Source organism: Macrobrachium nipponense, chromosome 40 (assembly GCF_015104395.2).
Source record: "Macrobrachium nipponense isolate FS-2020 chromosome 40, ASM1510439v2, whole genome shotgun sequence".
NCBI classification, from domain to species: Eukaryota; Metazoa; Arthropoda; class Malacostraca; order Decapoda; family Palaemonidae; genus Macrobrachium; species Macrobrachium nipponense.
Genome location: NC_061101.1, coordinates 40,594,346 through 40,618,361, shown reverse-complemented (window position 1 = coordinate 40,618,361; position 24,016 = coordinate 40,594,346). Strand labels below are relative to the sequence as shown.

General features: G+C 48.8%; 1 protein-coding gene across 1 annotated transcript in view; it reads right to left on the bottom strand.

The window, feature by feature from the left end:
* Positions 1 to 1,241: 1,241 nt before the first annotated feature.
* The window catches only part of LOC135212110 (transmembrane and ubiquitin-like domain-containing protein 1), an 83,397-nt gene continuing 60,622 nt past the window's right edge, over positions 1,242 to 24,016 (bottom strand). The window contains exon 4 of the mRNA XM_064245504.1: positions 1,242 to 1,642. Within this exon, the coding sequence (XP_064101574.1) occupies positions 1,427 to 1,642 (216 nt within the window). The 3' untranslated portion in view covers positions 1,242 to 1,426. The remainder of the gene's footprint in view (positions 1,643 to 24,016) is intronic.

Below are 24,016 nucleotides of genomic sequence, written 5' to 3'. Positions count from 1 at the left end.
TAGTGCACTTACTTCAGTGCATAATACCTTTCTGTCAGTCAATTTGTCAGATTTTCATACATTAAGCAGCATTTTTACAGGTTTTTTTTGCATAAAGCTAATTGCACAGCATTTAATACAGTACTGTATTAAAATTTTAGCTTCAAAAAGAGCACCATTTACAAACTAGAGGAAAAAATAAATCTCAAGCAATGCTATTTGTGGTTAGGCAGAGTTGAAATCTTCAACAGTAAATTTTTAAATAAACATGATGCTTAGAAGACAATATATTACAATTTATTGTCATTTATTTAAATCACACACTATGTAAATTATGTCTTGTGCGACTCTCGGTTCCTTAACCAAATGCATTAAAGTTTGCCAATCTCAGCATATTCATTTCTTTAAATGATGCACTAAAACTAGTTTTTCCCATAACTTATTTACAAGATCACTGATATATGTATTTATACAGTATATCTCACACCAGAAAGTTTTGACTTATTTTCATATACATACAGTATTATAAAGGAAAACATCTTAACATTAAGTTTATGATACACGTGACACTAACACTTAAATACATTATAATCTGATAAAAATTTATATTTATATCACAGGAAGAAATGATTCATCTTGAAGAAATATAATAATAATAATAATAATATTTCAGAAACCTGTGATTCTCACCTTTCCTTATCCCACCCAGCCATAATTGTTACAAGACTGAAATGATCTTTTGTATATATATAATATAATATATAATATATATATATATATATATATATATATATATATATATATATATATATATATATATATAAATATATATATATATATAATACATATATATCATATATATATATATATATATATATATATATATATATATATATATATATATATATATATATATATATATATATATATATATATATATATATATATATATATATATTATATATATATATAACATATATATATATATATATATATATATATATAATATATATATATATATATATATATATATATATATATATATATATATATATATAATATATATATATATATATATATATATATATACATATATATATATATATATATATATATATATATATATATATATATATATATATATATATATATATATATATATATATATATATATATATATATATATATATATATATATATATATATATATATATATATATATATATATATATATATATATATATATATATATTATATATGGAGGCACATTTTTCACTTTTCAAATTTCTTTATACTTTCAGTATAATGCATTCTCAAAAGTATCCCCAAACTCAACTCTTTCGGCCAAAACTCAACCAGCTCTTTTTCACAACCCATTACTAAAATTTAAATATAAAAAAATTCAAAAAAAAAACAAAATAAGAGATCTCAACATCCCCAGTTTCTACTATAATAAGCTGTCTGTTTCAAGTTGATGATGTGATGAGATTTGTGCTGCGCTATCACTTCCAGGCACATTTTGAGTGATGTAAAGAAGGTAAGTGGAAATGAGAAGGAGTGCTGTCAAGAAGAGAAGGATGACAGTGGACATAGTATTGAAAAGATGGCTATACTCATAACGAAGATACCACATTACGACCATCACGCAATAAAGAAGAGGGGCCTGTAAAATAAAAATAAAAAGTTCAGAATAGAATATAATTTTATTTTTCAACAATACAAATAAATCAACAATGTTCAAATATTTCTGTAGAAAAGAAAACTAAAATACAGTTTTCATCATGAATTACCCTGGTTTTCTCCAACAATTGATGAAATTCTTCTTTCACAGTCTTAAATAGTATAATTTCAAATATATGACTCTATACCATCAACCTTTTACCCTTCCTTGAAATTCAAAAACAGCAAAACATATACAGCCAAGGCTACATAATTTCATGTGCCCAATACTGTTAGGCTTTTTAAACTAGTTTCATAGATACAACATACCCTTCCACTATTCCTGACTATGCATCCCTTACAAAGATATTAAATATTGCAACTGCCTTGTTCTCTTAACAGACAGCCACTCATCTACAAAGCAAAGAGCCTTCCTAGCTGCAGAGGAGAGGATTAACTCAGGAAGGAGATATGGTTTTTCTTTTTCTTCAAAAGGAAGATCGAAGGAGGCAAACTAGGAGTGGCAGGAGTGAAACGATCTGGAAAATATTTAAAAAGAAACCTTATTAAAGAAGTGTATGCTGTGAGAGGTTGAGCCGAGTCCTGCTCTAACTCCTGCTCTTGCTCTTCCTCCTCTAAAGACACAGGAGACAGGGTGGGTTCTTCCTTCTTCGATGGCAACGTCTTACCCTTAAAGAAGGACAACTCTTCAGAGTGCTGTTGAAAAGGAGCCAAAGCAGGATCCTCCTGCTGGGACTGACCCGAGCGAACAGATGAGAAGACTTATGTTGTGACGTAGAAGCAGGCTTCGGACTTGTAGTTTAAGTCTGTCGAGTTGATTGAGAGGGAATTGTCCATTTAGTCGGCACCAACACCTGTTGTTCCTCAGTTGAGTCCGCTGAGTCATGAGTCAAAGTGTAGCAGTCATGAGTCGAAACAGTATGACTACAAGACGGGCAGGGACTGGAAACTGTATCCCTAGATCTCATGACAGGGATAGGGGACTTGTCAACTACCGGCGATGACCTCCTAAGAGGGTGAGAGGCCATGGAACTATGCCAGCAACATGAACCCGTAGGAGATGAACCACTGGAGTCCGACAATAACGACGCACTAAACAAGATGCCTTTCCAATGCCTCTCAGTCAATGCCTGATATGACACTTCAGGATCGACGGAGGAAGCGACTCCCCATGAGCAAAACCCACCCTTCTCCCTTGGACCTCTGGTATGTCTTCTCCCTGAGGCAGGGTAGCGGGACAGTGACCTTTGTTTAGGAGAACTGGAGGTGTGGACAGCCACTCCCTCTGATTGCACTGCACTGTCACTGGGCACTTTTACCTCACTTTTCTCCATGAACGATTGCATGGAAGCACATAACTCCACCACAGTACGTACTGGCCAAATACTCTAACTTCCTCTCAAACCTTAATCTGAGGCTGGAAATTGTATCAGAAAGCACAATATGGGAAGCTGGCAAAGGAGTAGGAAGTGAAGGGGTCGGACGACTGACAATAGGAGAGAGATTTCCAGGAATAGAAGAAGCAGGAGTAGAGGGCTCCGCCAACACAGGGGAAGGTGAAGGAGCTACAGTACACTAGCCTTACTATCAGCTCTAAGGGCTGCCTTTCTCTTCCTATCTTGCAACACTTTCCTTTGTTACGTGAAATAACAATTTGTCGAAAATTGTATTTTTCCTAACTATACAAACCTGAGGTCCTTTACACATAGTCCCACCTCATGCCACCCCTCACTCTGTGTTTTTCCTGGGCCTAAAGCAAAGTGAATCTTCACCTCCCAGTCGTGCGGTGTGCTGACTGTCGGACAAGCAGTTAACTACCGAACTCGCTTCAAACTCCTTGTTCGAAGCTTACGACCGGTTCCAGCTGCCGCAAGTTACATTCCTATTGTTAAAGGACCTCAGGTTTGTATAGTTAGGAAAAATACAATTTTCGACAAATTGTTATTTGTTCCGATACGAATACAAACCATCGGTCCTTTAACAATAGGAAGACACTTCTTGGTGGGAGGAATCTGAGTCAATGAACAGACTGGTGTTCGTCCAACCTGGTTCCCTCCCTGGTTGTAAGAGCAGAGGGAGGGATCCTAGCCTCTGCCCAATGATCGGGGTATGTACCGCAGGATCAATGGTCAGACCTCTGGACCCAAGTAATAAGAGGGAGGCCAACGTACCTCTTAAAACTAGCAAGCAAGAACTTGTTCCTATTGCAAGAGGCAATATGAAGTCATGGGTTTGTCTCTTGTTGGCTTCCACTTCCCCCACTTGTTGGGGAAAGTGGTGGATAATTGCTCCTATCCCTAATGATGGGGCTCGGTTGAGTAGCTCACCTACATCGGTCTCCTGTTCTAGCGTAGTGACAACTGCATCCCTCTGCCCACAGGTAGAGAGAGAGAAAAAGATGGGGAAGAGAAGCCAGTCACACTCTCATTCACTCATCCATTCATGCAGTCACACAAGGATGCGATGCTGTTCTGTCCGCTCGGGTGCTGGGTAAGCTACACAACTTGTTGAGCAGCCACCACGGGTCCCAAGGAAAAAGTGTCCAAGGACCTGTGGGCTATATCCCGAAGGTAGAAGGAGGTGAAGGTGGTCTGGTTGGTCCAGACCCCCGCCTTCAGGACCTGCGCCACGGAGAAGTTCTTGCGGAACGCAAGGGAAGTACCAATAGCTCTGACTTCGTGGGCTCTCAGACGAAGGGTACGGATGTCGTCGCTACCATCAGCCTCGTACGCCCTCCTGATCACCTCACGCAGCCAGAAAGAAAATTGTTCTTGGACACTTCTTTCTTTGTAACCCCGGTGCTAACGAAGAGGTGTCGACATTCAGGCCTGAGGTGCCGAGTTCTCTTCAGATAGCGCCGTAGCGCCCTCACAGAACAAAGTAGCATCTCATCCGCATTGTTGTTGGTGAAGTCCAGTAGGAAGGGGATCATGAATTACTCGAACCGGTCGTCAGGGACCAAAGGATTCTGAGTCTTCGCTACAAAGCTAGGGACGAAACAGAGCGTCACAGATCCCCATCCCCTGGTATGCTTGACGTCGAAGGATAAGCCATGAAGTTCCCCTACTCTCTTCGCCGATGCCAGCGGCCAGCAAGAAGAGGGTCTTGAGGGTCAGATCCCTGTCTGACGACTCTCGGAGTGGTTCGAAGGGTCTTCGAGTCAAACTCCTAAGGACGAGAGTCACATCCCACTCAGGGGGCCCGAGTTCCCTGGGTGGGCAAGACCTCTCGAAGCTCCTCATTAGCAGGGATATCTCGAACGAGTTCGAGATATCCACTCCCCTCAGTTTCAGGACTAGGGCCAGGGGGGCCCTGTATTCTTTGACTGTGGGGACGGAGAGGAGCTTCTCTCAGCGAAGACGAGGAAATCCGCTACCTGCTGAAGAGTGGCTCTGAGAGGAGATAGACCCTGTCTACGACACCAACCACAGAAAACGGCCCACTTTCCCTGGTACACAGCCATCTCTGTTGCTGCTCAGCGAGAAAAGCCTCTCGCTCGCAAGAGATGGTGGAAAACAGTCAGCCGTGAAGATGAAGGGACTGGACTGACTGGTGGTACCGTTCCACGTGTGGCTGGACGAGTAGGTTGTGCCGAGGGGGATTCTCTCTCGATGCCCCTGCAAGAAGAGCCAGCAGGTCTGGATACCAAATGGCCTCAGGGCCACCAGGATCATCCGGAGATTCGGGGTGACCAGCACTCGGCTGATCACCTTGCGAATCAGACAGAACGGGGGAAAGGCGTAAATGAAGAGGTTGTCCCACGGGTGTTGAAGAGCGTCCTCTGCAGCTGCCCATGGGTCCGGCACAGCTGAGAAGAAAACCTGAAGTTTCCTGTTCTGCCGGGTGGCGAACAGATCCACGACTGGACGCCCCCACAGGTTGAAGAGCCTTTCCGCCACGTCCTGGTGTAGGGACCATTCAGTCCCTATCACCTGATCCCGACGGCTGAGCTCGTCTGCTACTACATTCCTCTTGCCTGGAATGTAGCAGGCTGACAGCTCTACCGAGTGAGCCACAGCCCATCTGTGCACCTGCAACGTCAACTGGTGCAACGGGAGGGATACAAGGCCCCCCTGTTTGTTGACATATGCCACTACCGTGGTGGTGTCGCACATCAACACCACCGAGTGTCCCATCAGGCGGTCCTGGAACTCTTGGAGAGCGAGGAACGCTGCCCTGACCTCCAGGATGTTGATGTGAAGGTGCATGTCATGATGATCCCACACTCCTGCAGCCAGCAACTCCTCCAGGTGTGCGCCCCATCCCTCGGTTGACGCATCTGAAAACAGCAACATCTCCGGGGGGGAGTGTGGAGAGGCACTCCTCTTACGAGGTTCCTGTCGTCCAGCCACCAGGCTAGGTCCTGCCTCACCTCCTCCGTGAGGGACACGGGGAAGTACAGTGGTACCTCGAGATACGAAATTAATCCGTTCCGAGGCGGCCTTCGTATTATGAGTTTTTCGTATCTCGGAACACATTTTACATGTAAAATGGCTAATCCGTTCCAAGCCCTCCAAAAACACCCCAGTAAATTATATTTCCAGGCCTAAAACACATGTTCTAGGGTTACAACGCCGATCCGACGGAAGAAATATGACTCCAAAAAGGCAAAATACTGTAAATACTTTAGTAATATTCAACTGCATGTAATGTTCAATCCCATTTTTACTGCATATATTAGGACTTTAGCATATGTCCCTTAGCAATAAGCCTAGCCTATGTTAGCGGTTGCTACTGTAGCCTAGTCTATGATTCTGACATCTAAACCTGAGCTAAAAGCTTAGAATATGCCAATAATATGTATAAATAATCAGTATGTACTCATTTCAAATAATTATTAATTAATCATTAACTATAATACACAAACAAACAAAAAACAAACCTTCCAATCGATTGTTTACATTCAGCTCTTACCCATCTTACGAGTATCGAACGAGCGCCAAGCAATCATTTTTCCTAGCACACAGTAAGCCATAAATTGTCATTAGTATCTCTCTTCAACTAATGAAACTACCAAACAGTATAATAACCATTCATTTCTATTCTTTATTCTATCTTTACCTAATGGAGATACCGAGTTACTGACAGCTATAATGAAACATACGTATACGTAACGTAATAATAAAAGAGAAGAAGAATTCTAAAAAATACGTATTTGTTGGCAGTCTGATTTATTTTATAGTTTATGATATCTAATTCACAATTTTTTATTAAATGTATTGCATGTACTCATTTCAAATAATTATCAAGTAACCATTAACTATAATAAACAAACAAACAAAAAAGCTTCCAAACGTCTGTTTACATCCAGCACTTACGAGTATCGAACGATCGACAAGCAATCACTTTACACAGTAAGCCATAAATTTTCATTATCTCTCTTCAACTACTGAAACTACCAAACAGTATAATAACCATTCATTTCTATTCTTTACTCTATCTTTACCTAATGTTTTTTTTATTAAATGTATTGCATGAATAAGTTTTTCAATTTACAGCATCCTTTTACCAATAGAATACTTAAAGCACAAGGGGTAGATGCTGACCAATAGGAGAGCAAGACCTTATGGGGTGACTAGCATCAGGAACCAATGGGAGAGCGGGAGGATGGTGGCGAGTTTACTCAGTTGGCGGCGCGAGAGTTTTAAAATTGTTCTCGGTGGTCCGGGCGCGCTCTTGGGACTTTACAGCAAAAAACCAACCTTTCTATCTTGAAAACTTTTCGTATGTCGAGCAGTAAAATTTTTCGCATTGGCTTTCGTATCTCGAGTTTTTCGTAAGTAGAGCCTTTCGTATCTTGAGGTACTACTGTACAGTGGGTCTCTTGCCTGTGACCAACTCTCCTTTAGTCTCCACTGAAGAGACCACCAGGTGAAGACGCCCGTGAGGGACTAACTTCTCGAGTGACGACAGGTGGGCAATCCCGACTTGCCACTGCTGAGCTGGCTGTTCCAGCCAAGACAGGAACTGGTAGGCTGCCTCCCTGAAATGACAATTTGTCGAAAATTGCATTTTTCCTAACTATACAAACCTGAGGTCCTTTAACAATAGGAAGTAGCTAGCGGCAGCTGGAACGGTCGTAAGCTTCGAACAAGGGGAGAACGGTAGTTAACTGCTTGTCCGACAGTCGCGCGGAACAAATCACTTTTGCTTTTGGCCCATGCAAAATACGCAGAGTGAGGGGTGGCATGAGGAGGGACTTATATGTAAAGGACCTCAGGTTTGTAGAGTTTAGGAAAAACAATGCAATTTTCGACAAATTGTCATTTGTTCCGATACGTAATACAAACCATCGGTCCTTTAACAATAGGAAGACTCACTTCTTGGTGGGAGGAATCTGAGTCTTTTGATGAACAGACTGGTGTTCGTCCATCCCTGGAATGCCTCCCTGGTCGTAAGAGCGAGGGAGGGATCCAAGCCTCTGTCCGATTGATCGGGGTGTGCACCGCAGGATCAATGGTCAGACCTCTGGGCCGAGTACTAAGAGAGAGGCAAGCGTATCTCTTTGTACCAGCAAGCAAGAACTTGTTCCTGTTTGCAAGAGGCAACATAAAGTATGGGTTGTCTCAAGATGGCATCCACTTCCTCCCCCTTGTTGGAGGAAGTGGTGGATATACGCTCCTATCCCTAGTGAAAGGGATAGGATGGGGCTCTGTTGAGTAGCTCACCTGCATCTGTCCTTATCCAGCAGGGTGACGACCGTGTCCCTCTAACCACAGGTAGAGGGGAAGAAAAAAGATGGGAAGAGGAGCCAGTCACACACTCATTCACTCATCCATTCTTATGTCACACCAGGACTCGATGCTGTTCAGCCTGCGAGGGTCTGGGTTCGCTACACAACGTGTTGAGCAGCCACCACGGGTCCCAAGGAAAAAGATCCAAGGACCTGTGGGCAATATCCGAAGGTAGAAGGAAGGGCATGTGGTCTGGTTGACCAGACCCCTGCCTTCAGTACCTGCGCCACGGAGAAGTTCTTGCGGACAAGGCAGCATCTCCTTCGCATCGAAGGCGGTGAAGTCCATTAGGGAGGGGATTGTGAACGACTCGAACCAATCGTCAGGGACCGAAGGGTTCTGAGTCTTCGCTACGAAGTTCGGTACGAAATCGAGCGTCACGGATCCCCATCCCCTGGATGCTTGACTTCGCAGGAGAAGTCATGCAGTTCCTCAGAGGAAAAGAAGGAAATAGTCGCATGACCTATCCCTCTTCTCTACTTCGGTGATGTCCAGTACCCATACTGGTCTGTCCGTTTGCCACGAAGTCTCTCGCATCCTCCTATCCCCATGCAGCGAAGTTCTCGGTAGTGGATAGGACACCGACACTCCATGGTGGGTGTCAATGGTATGGGTACTGTGACAAGCTATTAAAACGAAGTAATGATTGCTCTGTAACAACCGAACTAAGTCAACAGCGTAGTTCGTAACTGACTCGGCCGCTCTGACAGCTGCCGACTGACTGCGTTCGGTAGGAGGCAAGTTGTCAAAGCATCCGAGTAAGTCACGTGACCTTCGCCTTTTAAAGGGTTATGCCGAGAGACCAAACAAATAATGTATTTGTTTGTCACCAATGCCGGACAGCGAGGTGATGATTCTCTTAAGGCATGTGCCCAACAGGCGAAAGTCAATTGCCTTCTAGAGACCGAGGTCCCTGAAGGTAAAACATCTCATGGTTGTTGAATCTCAGCTAAGGAGAAACAACACTATGTACCGTTGAAGACGAAGGTAGATATTGAATGCAACCTACGTCTTCACAGATGAATCGAGAGAAGGATTCTCAAGATTCATAACCTGTGCTTACAAATGACTGAAAACGCTAACCGCTATTTCATTGCTGTCCGGTGAGAAGTCGTAGTTGCAATGAAAGCGGGGCGTTCTTCAGTAATGAAAACACAGGGGAAAGCCGCCTGAAGAACTGCTTCTCATGGGCTGAACATTTGGAAGTAGAGCTGTCAGGTCGGAGAGTAGGCGATGTCTTCTGACACATCTCGTAATTCGGTTGAACAATGAACAATTGTACACCTACGAATAAGAGATATTTTGAAGACAAACTCAGATGTCTGCAAAATCATTCGCATTATCGCAGTGCGATGCAGCGGGAGACTTGTACATACTTCTGTTACCGTGCGGTAAACAGAAAGATGAAAGAGTCCAAGAGATATCTCTGTTGAAAATTCTCGCAATGTCGAAGGCGATGGAATCTAGCGTCACAGCAGTAGATGGTCCTTCATTATTGCGAGAATCCCCGTTAATCAGAGACCTAAGTCCATGATTGTTGGGCAGAGATACGGTTCGGTAGTCAATCAAAGCAGGGCAGAGAGAGACATACATGACCGTGCATATCGGAGGCCCAGCTGATACTGAGCTGCTATCAGGCAGTTCAATACGCAGTAGTTGAGCCTGAGCTCTCGCTGACTCGTCATCCTGAGTTGCCAGGTAATCCATTATTCCACGAAGGAATGCGTTCGGCTAGAACTACCGAGCATAAAAGATATGCTCGAGCAATTATATTTAGGCGAAACGAATTTCGGTAAATATAAAGTTGAAATGGTGTTGTCGTGACAAAACCATAAGTATATAAAATTGAAACTGAAAACTCCTGGGAGGTTGCAGGCAACCCCGAGTTGCAGTTCAATTAGAATACTTCTCTTATAAGTCGCAATCCGTAGATTAACTAGGATATGCGCCTACCCCTCGGACAATTCAACTGCTTAGTAGAATCATGTCGCGAGGTTAATATACGTAGTATATTTGTAGGATTCTGAACAACGATCTCCATCCTAAATTCTTTCCTTCAAGAAAACAAAATAAGGATTGAGATCGACCACCTTCGATCTCTATCAAACGAGAGTGAAGGAGAAGTCTTCCTCGAAGGAAAGCTTCAATGGTGAACAGAATACTAAGACAATAGTTCAAGCCAAACTGGATATTCCCGTCCGATCTTCTCTAGTCCAGGTTGGTCGCCTACTGTGAGATAGTTTCTTCAGCAGCAGTCTTCTTCCCAATGCTAGAAATTCCAGGAATTCGAGCATAGGCGAGGTTCCCGATTATCGTGTATATCAGGGATTCTCGTCTCGCTCACTTTGGACCGTGGTCTCGCGTAAGTGTTTGGAGATCGTAAAACTCGAACACTGAATGCGTTAGAAATTCCGTAGAATTCTAAGCAGTCTGCGAAACCCCCACCGAATTCGTCAAACGATATCGGCTGGTGGTCCTCTTCGATTCCCGTAGAAATCGAGAATGGGGCAGGATTCCTCCTCAACGACCGGGGCTTACGTCAGTTGAGGACCGAAGGTCCCCCCGGTAGCGCAGTCCCCAACGTGGGATCCTGATTTCCCTCCTTACAGAGAAATCTCTGTAGGATCCCTCCCCTTTCCCTCGTAACCGTAAGGAGAGAGGGAATGGGGGAGGAATTGGATACTCGCTCGCCTTCCCAGTGGAACTAGCAGTTGGAGAAGAGTAGGAACAGCCATCGCCTTGCGGCGATGGCCTCTCAGAGTCTGGGAAAACGTATCGTCAGGAGAAAAAACGTTTTCCGCGGAGGGTTACGAACTCTCACTGTAGGTAAGGGTCTGCCGCCACTGTGAACGTCGTCTGGGTGGGGCTGATCGACACCTGACAGGAGAGAGCCGATACCGTCCTCCGACTCATTCCAGTCCTCGTCGAGGTCGAAACCTCTCAGGAGGACCGAAGGGAGTATTCAAATACGGTGTCCGAAGACACGTAGAAACGCCGCTGTCACAGTAGAGGAGGTGGAAGTAGCTTGATCGACCGGCCAGAACTGAGAGAGCCTTCTTGTCCGGAGACGAGAGACTCTGGTTCGAGACAGAATCGGCAAGTTCCGATCGCGGCAGACCCACCGTCGGTTTGGGTTCCCTCTCGGGCCCCAAAACGACTCGAGCAGAGACGTGGGCTGCTGGTGGGAGCGTCAATCCTTCCGCAAGGTCATTATGCTGACGAATCAGCTTAATGACTTCTGCAAATTCCTCTGTATCTCGGGAGTAAACCGTGTCTTGCGGAGTAGGACCGTCCAGTCCCTCCAACAAGAACAGATCCCGCGATACTCCTCCTTCAGAAGGAGGAACAGCGGCAGACCCCTGACGGTCGCCTCCAGCTACTTGCGCGTATGTCCTGGTCGGTCCTAGAACAGTGCCTGGTCCATACGGCGTCATAGCGGGATCGCGAGCGGCGCACCTCTCGCGATCACTCATAGGTACCTCGCTCCTCCCGGTGTAGCCCGAGGAGGTTGAAGGTACAGGAGAGGCAGACCTGACGCTCCCCCCTAGCTCGCTGGCAGGACCAGCGTGCTTGGAGGGCTGCTGCTGATCGTCCACCCGCAGTGGCGATCAAGCAGCAGGCCTAGCCTTGCCGCTCGCCTGGGGCGAGAGGCTCGGCTGAGAACGTTGACGCTGATCTCTAGCGTCAGGCGAGCTGTTGCTGGTTACCGTCTCCGCCCGGTCCCGATGGGAGCGGCGTCAGGTGACCTGCTAGGCTCGTTGTCGCGGTGAGACCGGCGAGCGTCCTCTCGGCGCGTCGAGCCGCTGGTACCAACGACCGCGGGGACCCCTTCCTCGCCTCAACCCGTGGCTGGTCAGCGACCGTCACGTCAACCCGAGCAGCCAGCTGGTCGCTGCGAGAGCGTCCACTGGCCTAGCGAGAGTCGTCTGCACGACACTCGCCAGTCTTCTGCTCCGCGCTTCGGTCTTGGCGGCGAGCGAGCTCGAGTGTCAAGACTTTGGCTGGACGGTCTCCCGCGGGAGACCGTCCACTCGGTACTTCTCGCTAACGAGAAGCCGAGGCGGATCCTGGTTTAGCGGCAGAACCGCTAGAACCAGGCGAGGAAGTGCCAGCCGAAGCTGGTACTCCTCTGGTCCCCGTCTTCTTCTCCTTGTAGAAGAAAAGACGGGCCCTGTTCCCGAGGGAGCAGGAGGACCAGCAGAAGAGCTCCCCGAATCGCCGGAGCGAGACGGGCCCTTAGAAGGTCCCGAAGGAGCCTTCTTAGGGGGGAAAACCCCGGTTACCAGCTGGTCGCTGCAAGAGCGGCCGCTGGCCTGGCAAGAGTCACCTGAGCGTCTCTCACCAGCCTTCTGCTCCGTGCCGCGTCTTGGCGCCGAGCGAACTCTGGCGCCGAAACTTGGCTGCACGGTCTCCCGAGGGAGAACGTACACTCGGGATCTCTCGCGAACGAGAGACCGAGCCGGAACCTGGCGTAGCGGCATCGCCGCTAGCACCAGGCGAGGAAGTACCAGAGCTAACCGATACTCCTCTGGTCCCCGTCTATCTCTTCCTTACGGAAGGGGAGACGGCCCGCTCCCGAAGGAGCAGGAGGACCAGCAGAAGGACCCCCCGTCCCACCGGGGTTGGGACGGGCCCTTAGAAGTTCCCGAAGGAGACTTCTTAGGGGGGAGGCAGCCTTCTTCTTTCTTCGGCTTATGGGCCTTAGAAGTCGAAGGGGAAGAGGCAGCAGCAGACGATGAAGACGAAGATGACAGCTTCCTCTTCTCCTCTTCCTCGTCAGCTCACGCAGGACCAGTCGTCAGGTCCTCCATCCAGGCCGGAGCCGGGGCTATTGCCGAAGCAACACGGCCCGACTGCACCTGTCCGGAAGGACCTGGGACTGGGGAAGACACACCGTGGGCAGGACCCGCATGGACAGGCACAGGAACCAGGAGCGACAGGAACAGCAACCAGCTCAGGAGCGGCAGGAACAGCGGCAGCGGTAGACCCAGAAGGGACAGCCAAGCCAACAGCGGGAATCACATCAGCGGCAGGTACGGCAGGCCCAGCGATCGCCTCGTAGAATCATCGGCAGCCAGCGGAACCTGGGTCCTGGCGGCCGTCCAGGGGCGAGCTGCTGGAACAGCGGAAGTCTGGGGCAGGCAACACGAAGAAAACAGGCGGCGGCGGCAACCCCACCTCGGTAGCGGCAGACGGCGTCATCGACACAGCATGGGGAGTGTAGACCAGGAGGGGGGGGGGAGCAGCATAAGCGGCCGTGGTAGTAGTGGAGACCGCCCCAGACCTCGCTAGACGCTGCAGCAGCCCGTGGATGCTAGGCACGCCCTGCCTCCGCGGTGGTCCATACCTGTCCAAGGTCGTCTCCCACGGATGTAGCACCTGCGGTAACATAGATAGATTAGTAAGAGGGGTTCCCTCACGCACGGGGGGAAGACATGCCCCACACCGAACGCAAGGAAGACCCCAAATACAAAATACAACGAAGAAGCTGAGCGGGGGGCAGGAAGGAAGACGAAGAATCGGATACCAAGGGAGTCGCGGGAGAGCTTTCCGACGACTTCCTGGCAGACCTTCGCTTCCCTACCCCCGAACAACAGTGAAAAGTAATATGAAAATGAAACAGAATACTGCCCTTGCAATTCACTTCATAGAACTTAAAGGGGAAAAGATCAATTCCCGGGTAAGAACGGAAACTTGATCCAATAATATGATGCTATCATAAAATATATATGAAAATGAAACAGAATACTGCACTTGCGATTTCATTTTCACATAAAAAAATTGTAAGGATCAATTCCCGGGTAAGAACGAAAATTGATCCAAATTAAATTTCATGCAAATAAATAAATGAAAATGAAAAGAATATTGCAATTGCGAATCCACTTTCATTGCATTCTATTATACAAAATTAAAAGGCTCGTGCCGAGCGCAATCACACTCTCGGTAACGAACGCACAGGGCAAAAATATAATGAAAAGAGTACTTACATTTTTCAATTACACACTTTCGCCCAAAATACATGACTCGGCGCGAGCGCGCCCGCCCTCGGCACCGAGACATAATTCAAGGGTTCAATTCATGAAAAGAGAGGAAATCGCCGCATCTACGGCGATAACTCCATGTTGGTTCATAATTAAGTAATGAAAATGAAAACAGTGTACTTACAGTTTCATTTTCAAGTCAAACAAAACCATTAGTAGAAAACACAATATAAACAAAGCATACGACGATGAAGCGGCAGAGAGCGATGACGAAACAGTCCTTCACACCCGCGGCCGAAAGCAAAAGTGATTTGTTTACCTCCCAGTCGCGCGGCGCGCGACTTTCGGACAAGCAGTTAACTACCGTTCTCCCCTTCCCCTTGTTCGAAGCTTACGACCGTTCCAGCTGCCGCTAGCTACTTCCTATTGTTAAAGGACCGATGGTTTGTATTACGTATCGGAACAATATGCTGATCCGCGAGTCTGCGGGGAAGACTCGTCCTGCTACCGTATCGATCAACATACCCAGGTACTTCATCCTCTGCTTGGGCTCGAGATATGACTTCTCGAAGTTCACCCAGATACCCAGATTGCGGCAGAACTCGAGGAGTCGATCCCTGTCCCGTAGCAATTGTGAGCGGGAGCTCGCCAGGACTAACCAGTCGTCGAGATACCTCAAAAGACGTATCCCTGATGAGTGGGCCCAAGCAGACACCAGAGTGAACACTCGCGTGAACACCTGTGGGCCGGTTGAGAGACCGAAGCTAAGTGCCCTGAGTTGGTACACCGTTCCATCGAGGATGAAGCGGAAGTACTTCCTGGAGGACTGATGAACGGGTATCTGGAAATACGCGTCCTTCAAGTCCACCGAAAGCATGAAGTCGTTCTCCCTGATGGAGTCGAGCACAGAGCGTGCCGTCTCCATCGTGAACCGAGACTGGCAAATGAATCGGTTCAGAGGAGAGAGATCTATCACCGGGCGCCAGCCCCCCGAAGACTTCTCCACCAGGAAAAGACGGCTGTAAAAGCCCGGTGACCAATCCCTGACGATCTCCACAGCTCCTTTGCTCAGCATGGCTTGGACCTCCTGCCGAAGTGCTACGTCCTTGGATGTTCCGGGTACATAGGTCTGAAGGTGGACCAGGTTGGAGGTGAGGGGTGGCCGCGTCTCGAAGGGTAGTAGATACCCCTCCCGAAAGACATCTACTATCCAGGTCTCCGCACCAAAGCGCTGCCATGTTGCCCAATGGCTCGCCAGGCACCCCTCCACTTCCGGCAGCAGGTGAGGGGGAACGCCGTCCCTAGCGTTTCCCACCTCTCTTCGGCTTCTTCTTCCCAGCTCCCCCTCGTGAGAAGGAGGGCTGGTTACGGTCTCTCCTAGAAGAAGTCGGAGGCAGAGTCTTAACCCTGGGCCTAAACGATGCGATCATCTTGGCCGCAGAGGAAGCACTAACCAAGCTCTTGGGCTTGGCTGCAGTAGCTCGAGGCTGCCCAGACGCCTTCGAGACTGCCTGGTGTACTAGACGGTCACTGTCACCAGTGCGCCGTCGCTCCACCACAGCGTCCACCATCTCTCCGGGGAAGAGAGAGGAGGAACTCCACACCGGTCCGTTGCGAAGACCCAGAGCCGCCTCACGCCCAGCCGCCCTACGCCGAAGAACCAGGTTGGCCCACAGGTTTGCCGTCTGGTGGGCTAGGTAGGAGATGGCTCTACCTCCAGACTGGCACAGTCTCCCGAAAGCCAGGTCACCTTCAGGAGTGATATTTCCCGAAGTGGCCGCAACCTTAGACACCGTGAGGGACCACAGGTCTAACCAGGAGACTGCTTGGAATGCCACCATGGCAGTTGATTGCAAGGCGAGTGTCTCTTGCTGCGAGAACCATAAGTTCTCTGACAGGAGCTGCTGCAGAGACACCCTTGGAGTTAGCCTAGTTAGTTCCGGGTTAACCTGTTTGGGCGGCAAAGGGTCCTCCGATGGCACGTAGAATCTCCTCTGTCGCAGTAGAGGCGGGGGAATTTGCTTGAAAGACTTGCCAGACCATAGCGAACCCTCCTGTCCGGAGACAAGAGAGTCCACCTGGCCCAGCACTGAGTCAGCCAGAGCCGATCGTGGCAGAGCCACCGTCGTCTTGGGTTCCTTCTTAGGACCCCAGAACGACTCGAGCCTGGAGGTAGGCTCAGAAGGTGGGAGCGGTGATCCTTCCCCGAGGTCACTGTGCTGACGAATCAGCGCAATAACCTCTGCAAACGACCTCTGGATCTCGGGAGTGACCGCGTCTTGTGGAGTAGGACCGTCAAGTCCCTCCAACAAGAGCGCCTCCCGAGACCCTCCTCCTTCCAAAGGAGGAACTGCAACAGACCCCTCCTGGTCTCCTCCTGCCACTTGCGTGTACGACCTGGTCGGTCCTAAGACCGTGCCAGGCTCGTAGGGCGTCGTGATGGGACTGTGAGGAGCTTCTTACGGTCACTCTGGATCACCTCGCTCTTCCCGGCGTAGCCCGGGGAAGTTGAAGAGATCGGAGAGGAAGACCTGACGCTCCCCCCTCGCTCACCGGCAGAACCGGTGTGCTTGGGGGGCTGCAGGCAATCGCCATTGTCGAGCCGCAGGCCTGGATGCGCGGCTCTCCAGGGGAGAGCAGCTGGACTGAAAACAACAGCTCCGGTCCCGAGCGTCAGAAGAGCTGCTGCTGGTCCCCCTACCCGGCTGGTCCCGGTGAGAGCGGCGGTCAGGGGACCTGCAGAGTCTGCTGTCGCGGTGGAAGCAGGGCCTGTCCTCGCAGCGCGCCGAGCCACTCGGCTGGTTCCGGCAACCGAGGGGACCTCTTCCTTGTCTCAAACCACGGCCGGTCTGGGACCTTCGCATCAACCCTGGGAGCCCGCGTATCGCTAGGAGAGCGATCGCTGGCCTGGCGGGAGTCACCTGAGCGACTCTCACCTGTCTTCCGCTCCGTGCCTCGGTCCTGGCGCCGAGCAAACTCGGAAGCCTGGACTTTGGCTGCACGGTCACCCGCGGGCGACCGCACTCTCGATACCTCTCGCAAACGAGAGGTCGAGACGGAACCTGATGCAGCGGCAGAGCCTCTAGCACCAGGTGAGGAGGTACCGGTGTTAGCCGGTACCCCTTTGGTCCCCGACTTTTTTTTCCTTGCGGAAGGAGAGACGGGCCCTGCTCCCGAAGGAGCGGGAGGACCAGCGCAGGACACCCCCCCCCCCCCCCCACCCCGGAGTGAGACGGGCCCTTAGAAGTTCCCGAAGGAGACTTCTTAGGGGGGGAGGAGACAGCCTTCTTCTTCCTCGGCCGTGAAGCCTTGGAAGCCAAAGGGGAAGAGGAGGCAGCAGACAACGAAGACGACGACGACACCTTCCTCCTCTTCCTCTTCTTCTTTGTCAGCTTCTTCAGGACAGTTGTCAGATCCTCCATCCAGGACGGAGCCGGGGCAATTGCTGAAGCAACACGGCCCGGCTGCACCTGTCCGGCAGGACCTGCGACTGGAGCAGCAACACCACGGGCAGGAACGACGTCGGCAGGGGCTGGTCCAGGTAAGGCAGGAACGTCAGGTACGGCAGGCACGGCAGGAACAGCAGGAACAACAGGAGGCGGGGCAGCGGCCAGCAACCTCCTGGGTACTGGTGGCAGGTCCAGGGGTGAGCTCTTTGGGCACTGGAAGTCGGGGGCTGGGGCGAGAGCGGCGAACCCGGGCGGCGGTGTTACGACCCTCCTTGGAACGCTAGGGAACGGTGCCTGCACTGCAGCTGAAGGGGTCACCGTAGCAATATGCTGCGTATAAACCAGGTGAGGAGGGGCGGCATACCCTGGGGTCGACACGGTGGTGGTGATGGTGGTTACTGGACCGTGCGTGACCGGAGCAGAGCCACTCGCCAGGGGATGCAACAGCCCCCTGAACACTCCGTGTCCCCTGGAGACCCAACGAGACCACACCTGGCCGAGGTCGTCACCCGCGGCAGTCGCACCTGAGGAGGCAAAAGTCAGGTTAGTAGGAGGGGTTCCCCCTCACCCAGGGGGGGTGGGGGGGGGGGGGGGGGGGGACAAGTCCACCCCTCGCGAATGGAAGACTCCGAGTACAATTGAATGTCGGGGTACCTCGCCCCCTTCTCCACGCTCGATGGATCGGGTGAAGAGGAGCGAGAAACTAACCTAGTTTTTGTAGCCATCTGCTCAAAATCTAACTCGAGATGCGGTTGTATTCGACATAGTCAGCAAAAAAGGCAGCAAATTAGACAAAATAAACTAAACTATTTTTGACAAAAATCAATAACCACAACAAAATTGTATGTCATCAATATCCAATAAAGCCCAAAAAAAACATCCAAATGACGACAAAGAAGGTCCGCAGAACTACCGACGTTACTTGGGAGCCTGCAGAAATCCAATTGAGAGGTGTGATGTCATCATACCCGTTTACTGGAAGTGGTCAGTAACTGGTTACCTACACTAGCGAAAATTTGAAATTTGGTCTGCTGCGCATAGCATTCCTACAGCTAAATAATTACTTGGTAACACCCTGAATAAAAATGATATTGTTATGTTACAATAAAGTTTCATACATACTTACCTGGCAGATATATACATAGCTAAGACTCCGTCGTCCCCGACAGAAATTCAAATTTCGCGCCACTCGCTACAGGTAGGTCAGGTGATCTACCGGCCTGCCCTGGGTGGCAGGACTAGGAACCATCCCCGTTTCTATCATATTTTCTCTCTTCCACCTGTCTCCTGCGGGGAGGCTGGGTGGGCCTTTAATTGTATATATCTGCCAGGTAAGTATGTATGAAACTTTATTGTAACATAACAATATCATTTTCATACAATCAACTTACCTGTCAGATATATACATAGCTGATTGGCACCCTTCGGTGGAGGGTAAGAGACAGCTACTATATGGAATAGACAGGTAAACAACATATGTTGTAGGTATAAATAAAACCTTGGTTCCTACCTGATAGGTGGTAGACTTGGTGGGTGTTTGCCCAGTAGTCTGCATCACCTCAAGAAACTTTAGCGAGATATGTGATCTATGGCCAAGAGTTCTTGTGGGTCTGCCGATGGGGTCTTACCCACTTACTCAGCAGAGCCTAAAAGGACTTTGTCAATGGGTGCTGATCCACTTATATGACAATACACCTTATGAAGGAGCACACAACCAATCCCGACCACCTGATCCTAACCATGTGTTAGAACTAAGGATTGTTACGAGTTATCCCCAAACTCGTCACAACAACCGTAACTCAAAAACCACTACGCACACATACATAATTTTTCAAAAAAAAATTATACTCAACTAATTGGATATGACGAGAATTCTCTTATGAACAACATAGACGGCCGCCCGTGCGAGCCTGAATCCTCCATTGTTCGAAGAGATTCTCGACCATATCCAAACAGAAGAACAGTATATACATTTTAAGGATTGGTGTCGGCTCCCGTACCAGAATCGTATCTGCCGATACGATAGGACCTAGAGAAAAGCACTTCTCATACGTCACACGCACGTCTTTCAAGTAATGAGATGCAAATACTGAGTTGCATCTCCAATATGTCGTATCTATAATGTTTTTAAGCGACATATTCTTATAAAACGAGAGAGACGTCGCAACCGCTCTTACTTCATGAGCTTTTACCCTCAGTAGTTGTAATTGTTCGTCAGGACAGACCTTATGAGCGTCCGTAATGACGTTTCTTACAAAGAACGCTAGAGCATTCTTTGACATCAGTCTTGTGGGGTCTTTTACCGCGCACCAAAGACCTTGTCTAGAGCCTCCCAACTGACGCTTCCTCTGAAGATAGAACTTCAGAGCTCTAACAGGGCATAGCGACCTCTCTGCTTCTCTGCCTACGAGACTAGACATTCCTTTGACTTCGAATGACCTAGGCCAGGGATTCGTGGGATTCTCGTTTTTCGCTAAAAACAGAGTCTTAAACGAGCAAATCGCCGAGTCTCCCTTGAATCCTACTTTATCCTGCAGAGCTTGTAACTCACTAATTCTTTTTGCCGTCGCTAACGATAAAAGAAATAGGCATTTTCTAGTTATGTCTCTAAATGCTGCCCGATGCGGAGGCTCGAATCTATCCGAAGACAGATATTTGAGGACTACGTCCAAGTTCCAGTTCGGAGGTACTGGTTCCTTAGACTTTGAAGTCTCAAAAGATCTTATGAGATCGTGGAGATCTTTGTTATTTGCCAGATCTAAACCCCTGTTCCTGAATACAGCCGAGAGCATACTCCTGTATCCCTTTATTGTGGATACGGCTAGATGAGATTTTACTCTCAGGAATAGCAAGAAATCAGCAATTTCCGCTATAGAGGTAGAGGAGGAGGACAACTTCTTGGCTCTACACCACCTTCTAAAGACCTCCCACTTCGACTGGTATACTTTCGTAGTGGAGGTTCTGCGAGCTCTCGCGATCGCGCTTGCCACTTTGCGAGAAAAGCCTCTCGCTCTGACAAGTCTTTCGATAGTCGAAAGGCAGTCAGAGCGAGAGCGGGGAGGTTTTGATGGTACTCTTGAAGTGTGGTTGTTTGAGAAGATCCGTCCTTTCTGGTAGGGATCTTGGAAAGTCTACGATCCACTCTACCACCTCCGGGGTGAACCATTCCTGGGCCGGCCAAAAGGGGGCTATTAAAGTCATCCTCGTCTCTTTTGACGCCACAAACTTTTTCAATACTAACCCCAGGATTTTGAATGGGGGAAAAGCGTAAACGTCCACTCGAGACCAGTTTAGCAGGAAGGCGTCTACCATAATTGCTCTTGGGTCTTCCACGACCGAGCAAAAACACTGGGAGCCTTTTTGAAATGTATGTTGCGAAGAGATCCACATGAGGAGTTCCCCACAGAGACCAGAGATCGAGACACACTTCCTCGTGCAGAGTCCATTCTGTATGAAGGACCTGGTTCCTCCTGCTGAGCCTGTCCGCCCTCACATTCCTTACTCCCTGTACGAACCTTGTCAGCAGGGAGATGTTCCTGTGAGACGTCCAAAGTAATAGGTCCCTCGTGAGTTCGTAAAGGAACGAGGAGTGTGTCCCTCCCTGTTTCCGAATGTAGGCAAGTGCGGTGGTGTTGTCCACGTTTACTTGCACTATCTTGTCTCTCACCAGAGGTTCTAGGCTCTTCAAAGCCAGGTGTACGGCGAAGAGCTCTTTGCAATTTATGTGCCAGGACACCTGTGCTGGTTCCCAGGTGCCTGACACTTCCTCCGAGCCTAATGTCGCTCCCCAACCCGTCTCCGACGCGTCGGAGAACAACACTAGGTCTGGGTTCTGTGATCTTAGAGAGATCCCTTTGTTCTCTTCCAGAGGTAGCAACCACCACTGTAGGTGTGCCTTTACCTCCACTGGAATGGGAAAAACGTCCGACAGTTGTCCGTTTTTCCAGCTCCAAGACTTCTTGAGGAAGAATTGAAGTGGACGGATATGAAGTCTTCCGAGAGGGAAGAATTGTTCCAGCGAGGAAAGCGTCCCCAGAAAGCTCAACCATTCCCTCGCTGACGTTTGCTGCTTCTCTAAGAAGAGAGAGATTATCCTCAAACCTTTTGCGGTTCTCTCTTGCGAAGGAAAAACTCGAAAACCCGAGAATCCATCCGAATCCCCAGATAGACTAGGTCTTGTCTGGGGGTCAGCTGAGACTTCTCGAGGTTCACAAGCAATCCCAACGCCTTGGTCAAATCCAGAGTTAACTTTAGGTCCTCCAAACACTGTCTCTCCGATCTGGCCCTGATGAGCCAGTCGTCTAGGTACATCGAGACATTCACTCCTTTGAGATGAAGAAATCTCGCCACATTCCTCATCAGGCTTGTGAAGACCTGAGGAGCTGTGGACAGGCCGAAACACAAGGCTCTGAACTGAAAGATCCTTCCCCCCGTCATGAAACGGAGGTACTTCTTCGACGAAGGGTGGATCGGGACGTGAAAGTAGGCGTCTTGGAGATCTAGAGACACCATCCAATCTCCTTGTCGTAATGACGCTAGGGACTGAAGCAGAAGTCTCCATGGAGAACTTCTCCTTCTGAACAAATTTGTTCAGAGCGCTGACGTCTAGTACTGGTCTCCAGCCTCCGAGGCTTTCGCCACTAGGAAAAAGGCGATTGTAAACCCCGGGGAGTTTTGATCCAGTACTAGTTCTACTGCACTCTTGTCCCACATTTGTTCCACCATCGATCGAAGAGTATCCTCAGCACAGGATCCTTGTACTTGGCTGATAGTTCCCTTGGTATTGACGTTAGGGGCGGAGTATTCAGGAAAGGATACGATATCCCTTCCTTATGATATTTAGTGAAGACGCGTCTGCGTCTATCAGTGTCCAGGCCTCCACGAATCCCAGGAGCCTGGCACCTACTGGTGCTTGGAGGAGAAATGTTTCATTTTCCCTTTTTAAAGGACGAAAGGCGGACCTACCTCTTCTCTCTGGAGCCTTCCTTCTTGCGGGAGTCTGGAGATCGGACCACCTCGAAAGGGCTGCCTAGAAGTGCTAGGTTCTTTCTTGTCCGAAACTAAAAACAGGTTTCTTCTTCCTAGCTGACTGCGTCAGAAGATCCTGTGTCGCCTTCTCAGTTAAAGAGTGAGCTACGTCCTTCACTAACTTAGAAGGGAACAAATAGTCCGACAGAGGTGCATATAGTAGAGCTGCCCTCTGAGCATGCGAGACTGCCTTTGTTAAGAAGGCGCCATACACTGTCCTTTTCTTCAAAAGACCTGCTCCAAATAATGAAGAGACTTCCAAAGATCCATCCTGTACTGCTTTGTCGATGCAAGACAAAATGCATAACAGGGCTTCAGGTTCGATTCCCTGCGAATCGTGAGCTTTCTTGGACATCACCCCAAGGGACCAATCTAAGAAGTTGAAGACTTCCAATACATGGAAAAGTCCTTGAGGAGATGATCCAGTTCTGAAATACTCCATGTAATGCGAGCAGAATTAAGACTTGGACGCCTTGAAGCGTCAACTAACGTCGAAAAGTCTGCCTCTGTAGTAGAAGGGAGAGCGATACCCATATCCACTCCCCCGTCTTGTACCATATGCCTCTTTTCCCAGCTAATCTTGCTGGAAGGCATGCAAAATACTGTCCTGACTAAGTCTTTCTTCGACTTCATCCAGGAGTCTAAGGCGTGTAAAGCCCGCTTCATCGAGATGGTGGGCTTCATCTTCAGAAAAGACGAAGGCTTCTTCGCCTTCTTCGCACTCGAAAAGAGCGAGCGCGGAGAAGGAGGAGCAGCCGGAGTCAACTCGTCTCCGTATTCCTCCAGAAGCAGGGTAGTCAACACCTTATAGTTGGACAAGCCCTCTCTTCCATGATCGTCATCATCCGAGTTTTGCTCCAACTCGTGATAATTCTGAGTTTCTGTTCTCCTTTCAGAACTTTCCTCTTCTGGAGGAGACAAACTCCTGATCGGAGAGGGGATAAGGGAATGAAAGTCTTTCCTTTTCACCCGTTTTGATCGACCTGGAAGGCGTCACAACCACTGCGGCTTCTCTTGCGCTTTAGAAGACGTCTTGTATGACGCTTCCCGCTCTCCGAGCGTCATGTATGACGTCTCTTGTTGACGTTTTGATGACGCTTCGCGTCTGGAAGACGCTTCGCTCTCTAAGGGCTTCCTACTCGGCGTCACAATCTTGGACGGAGCG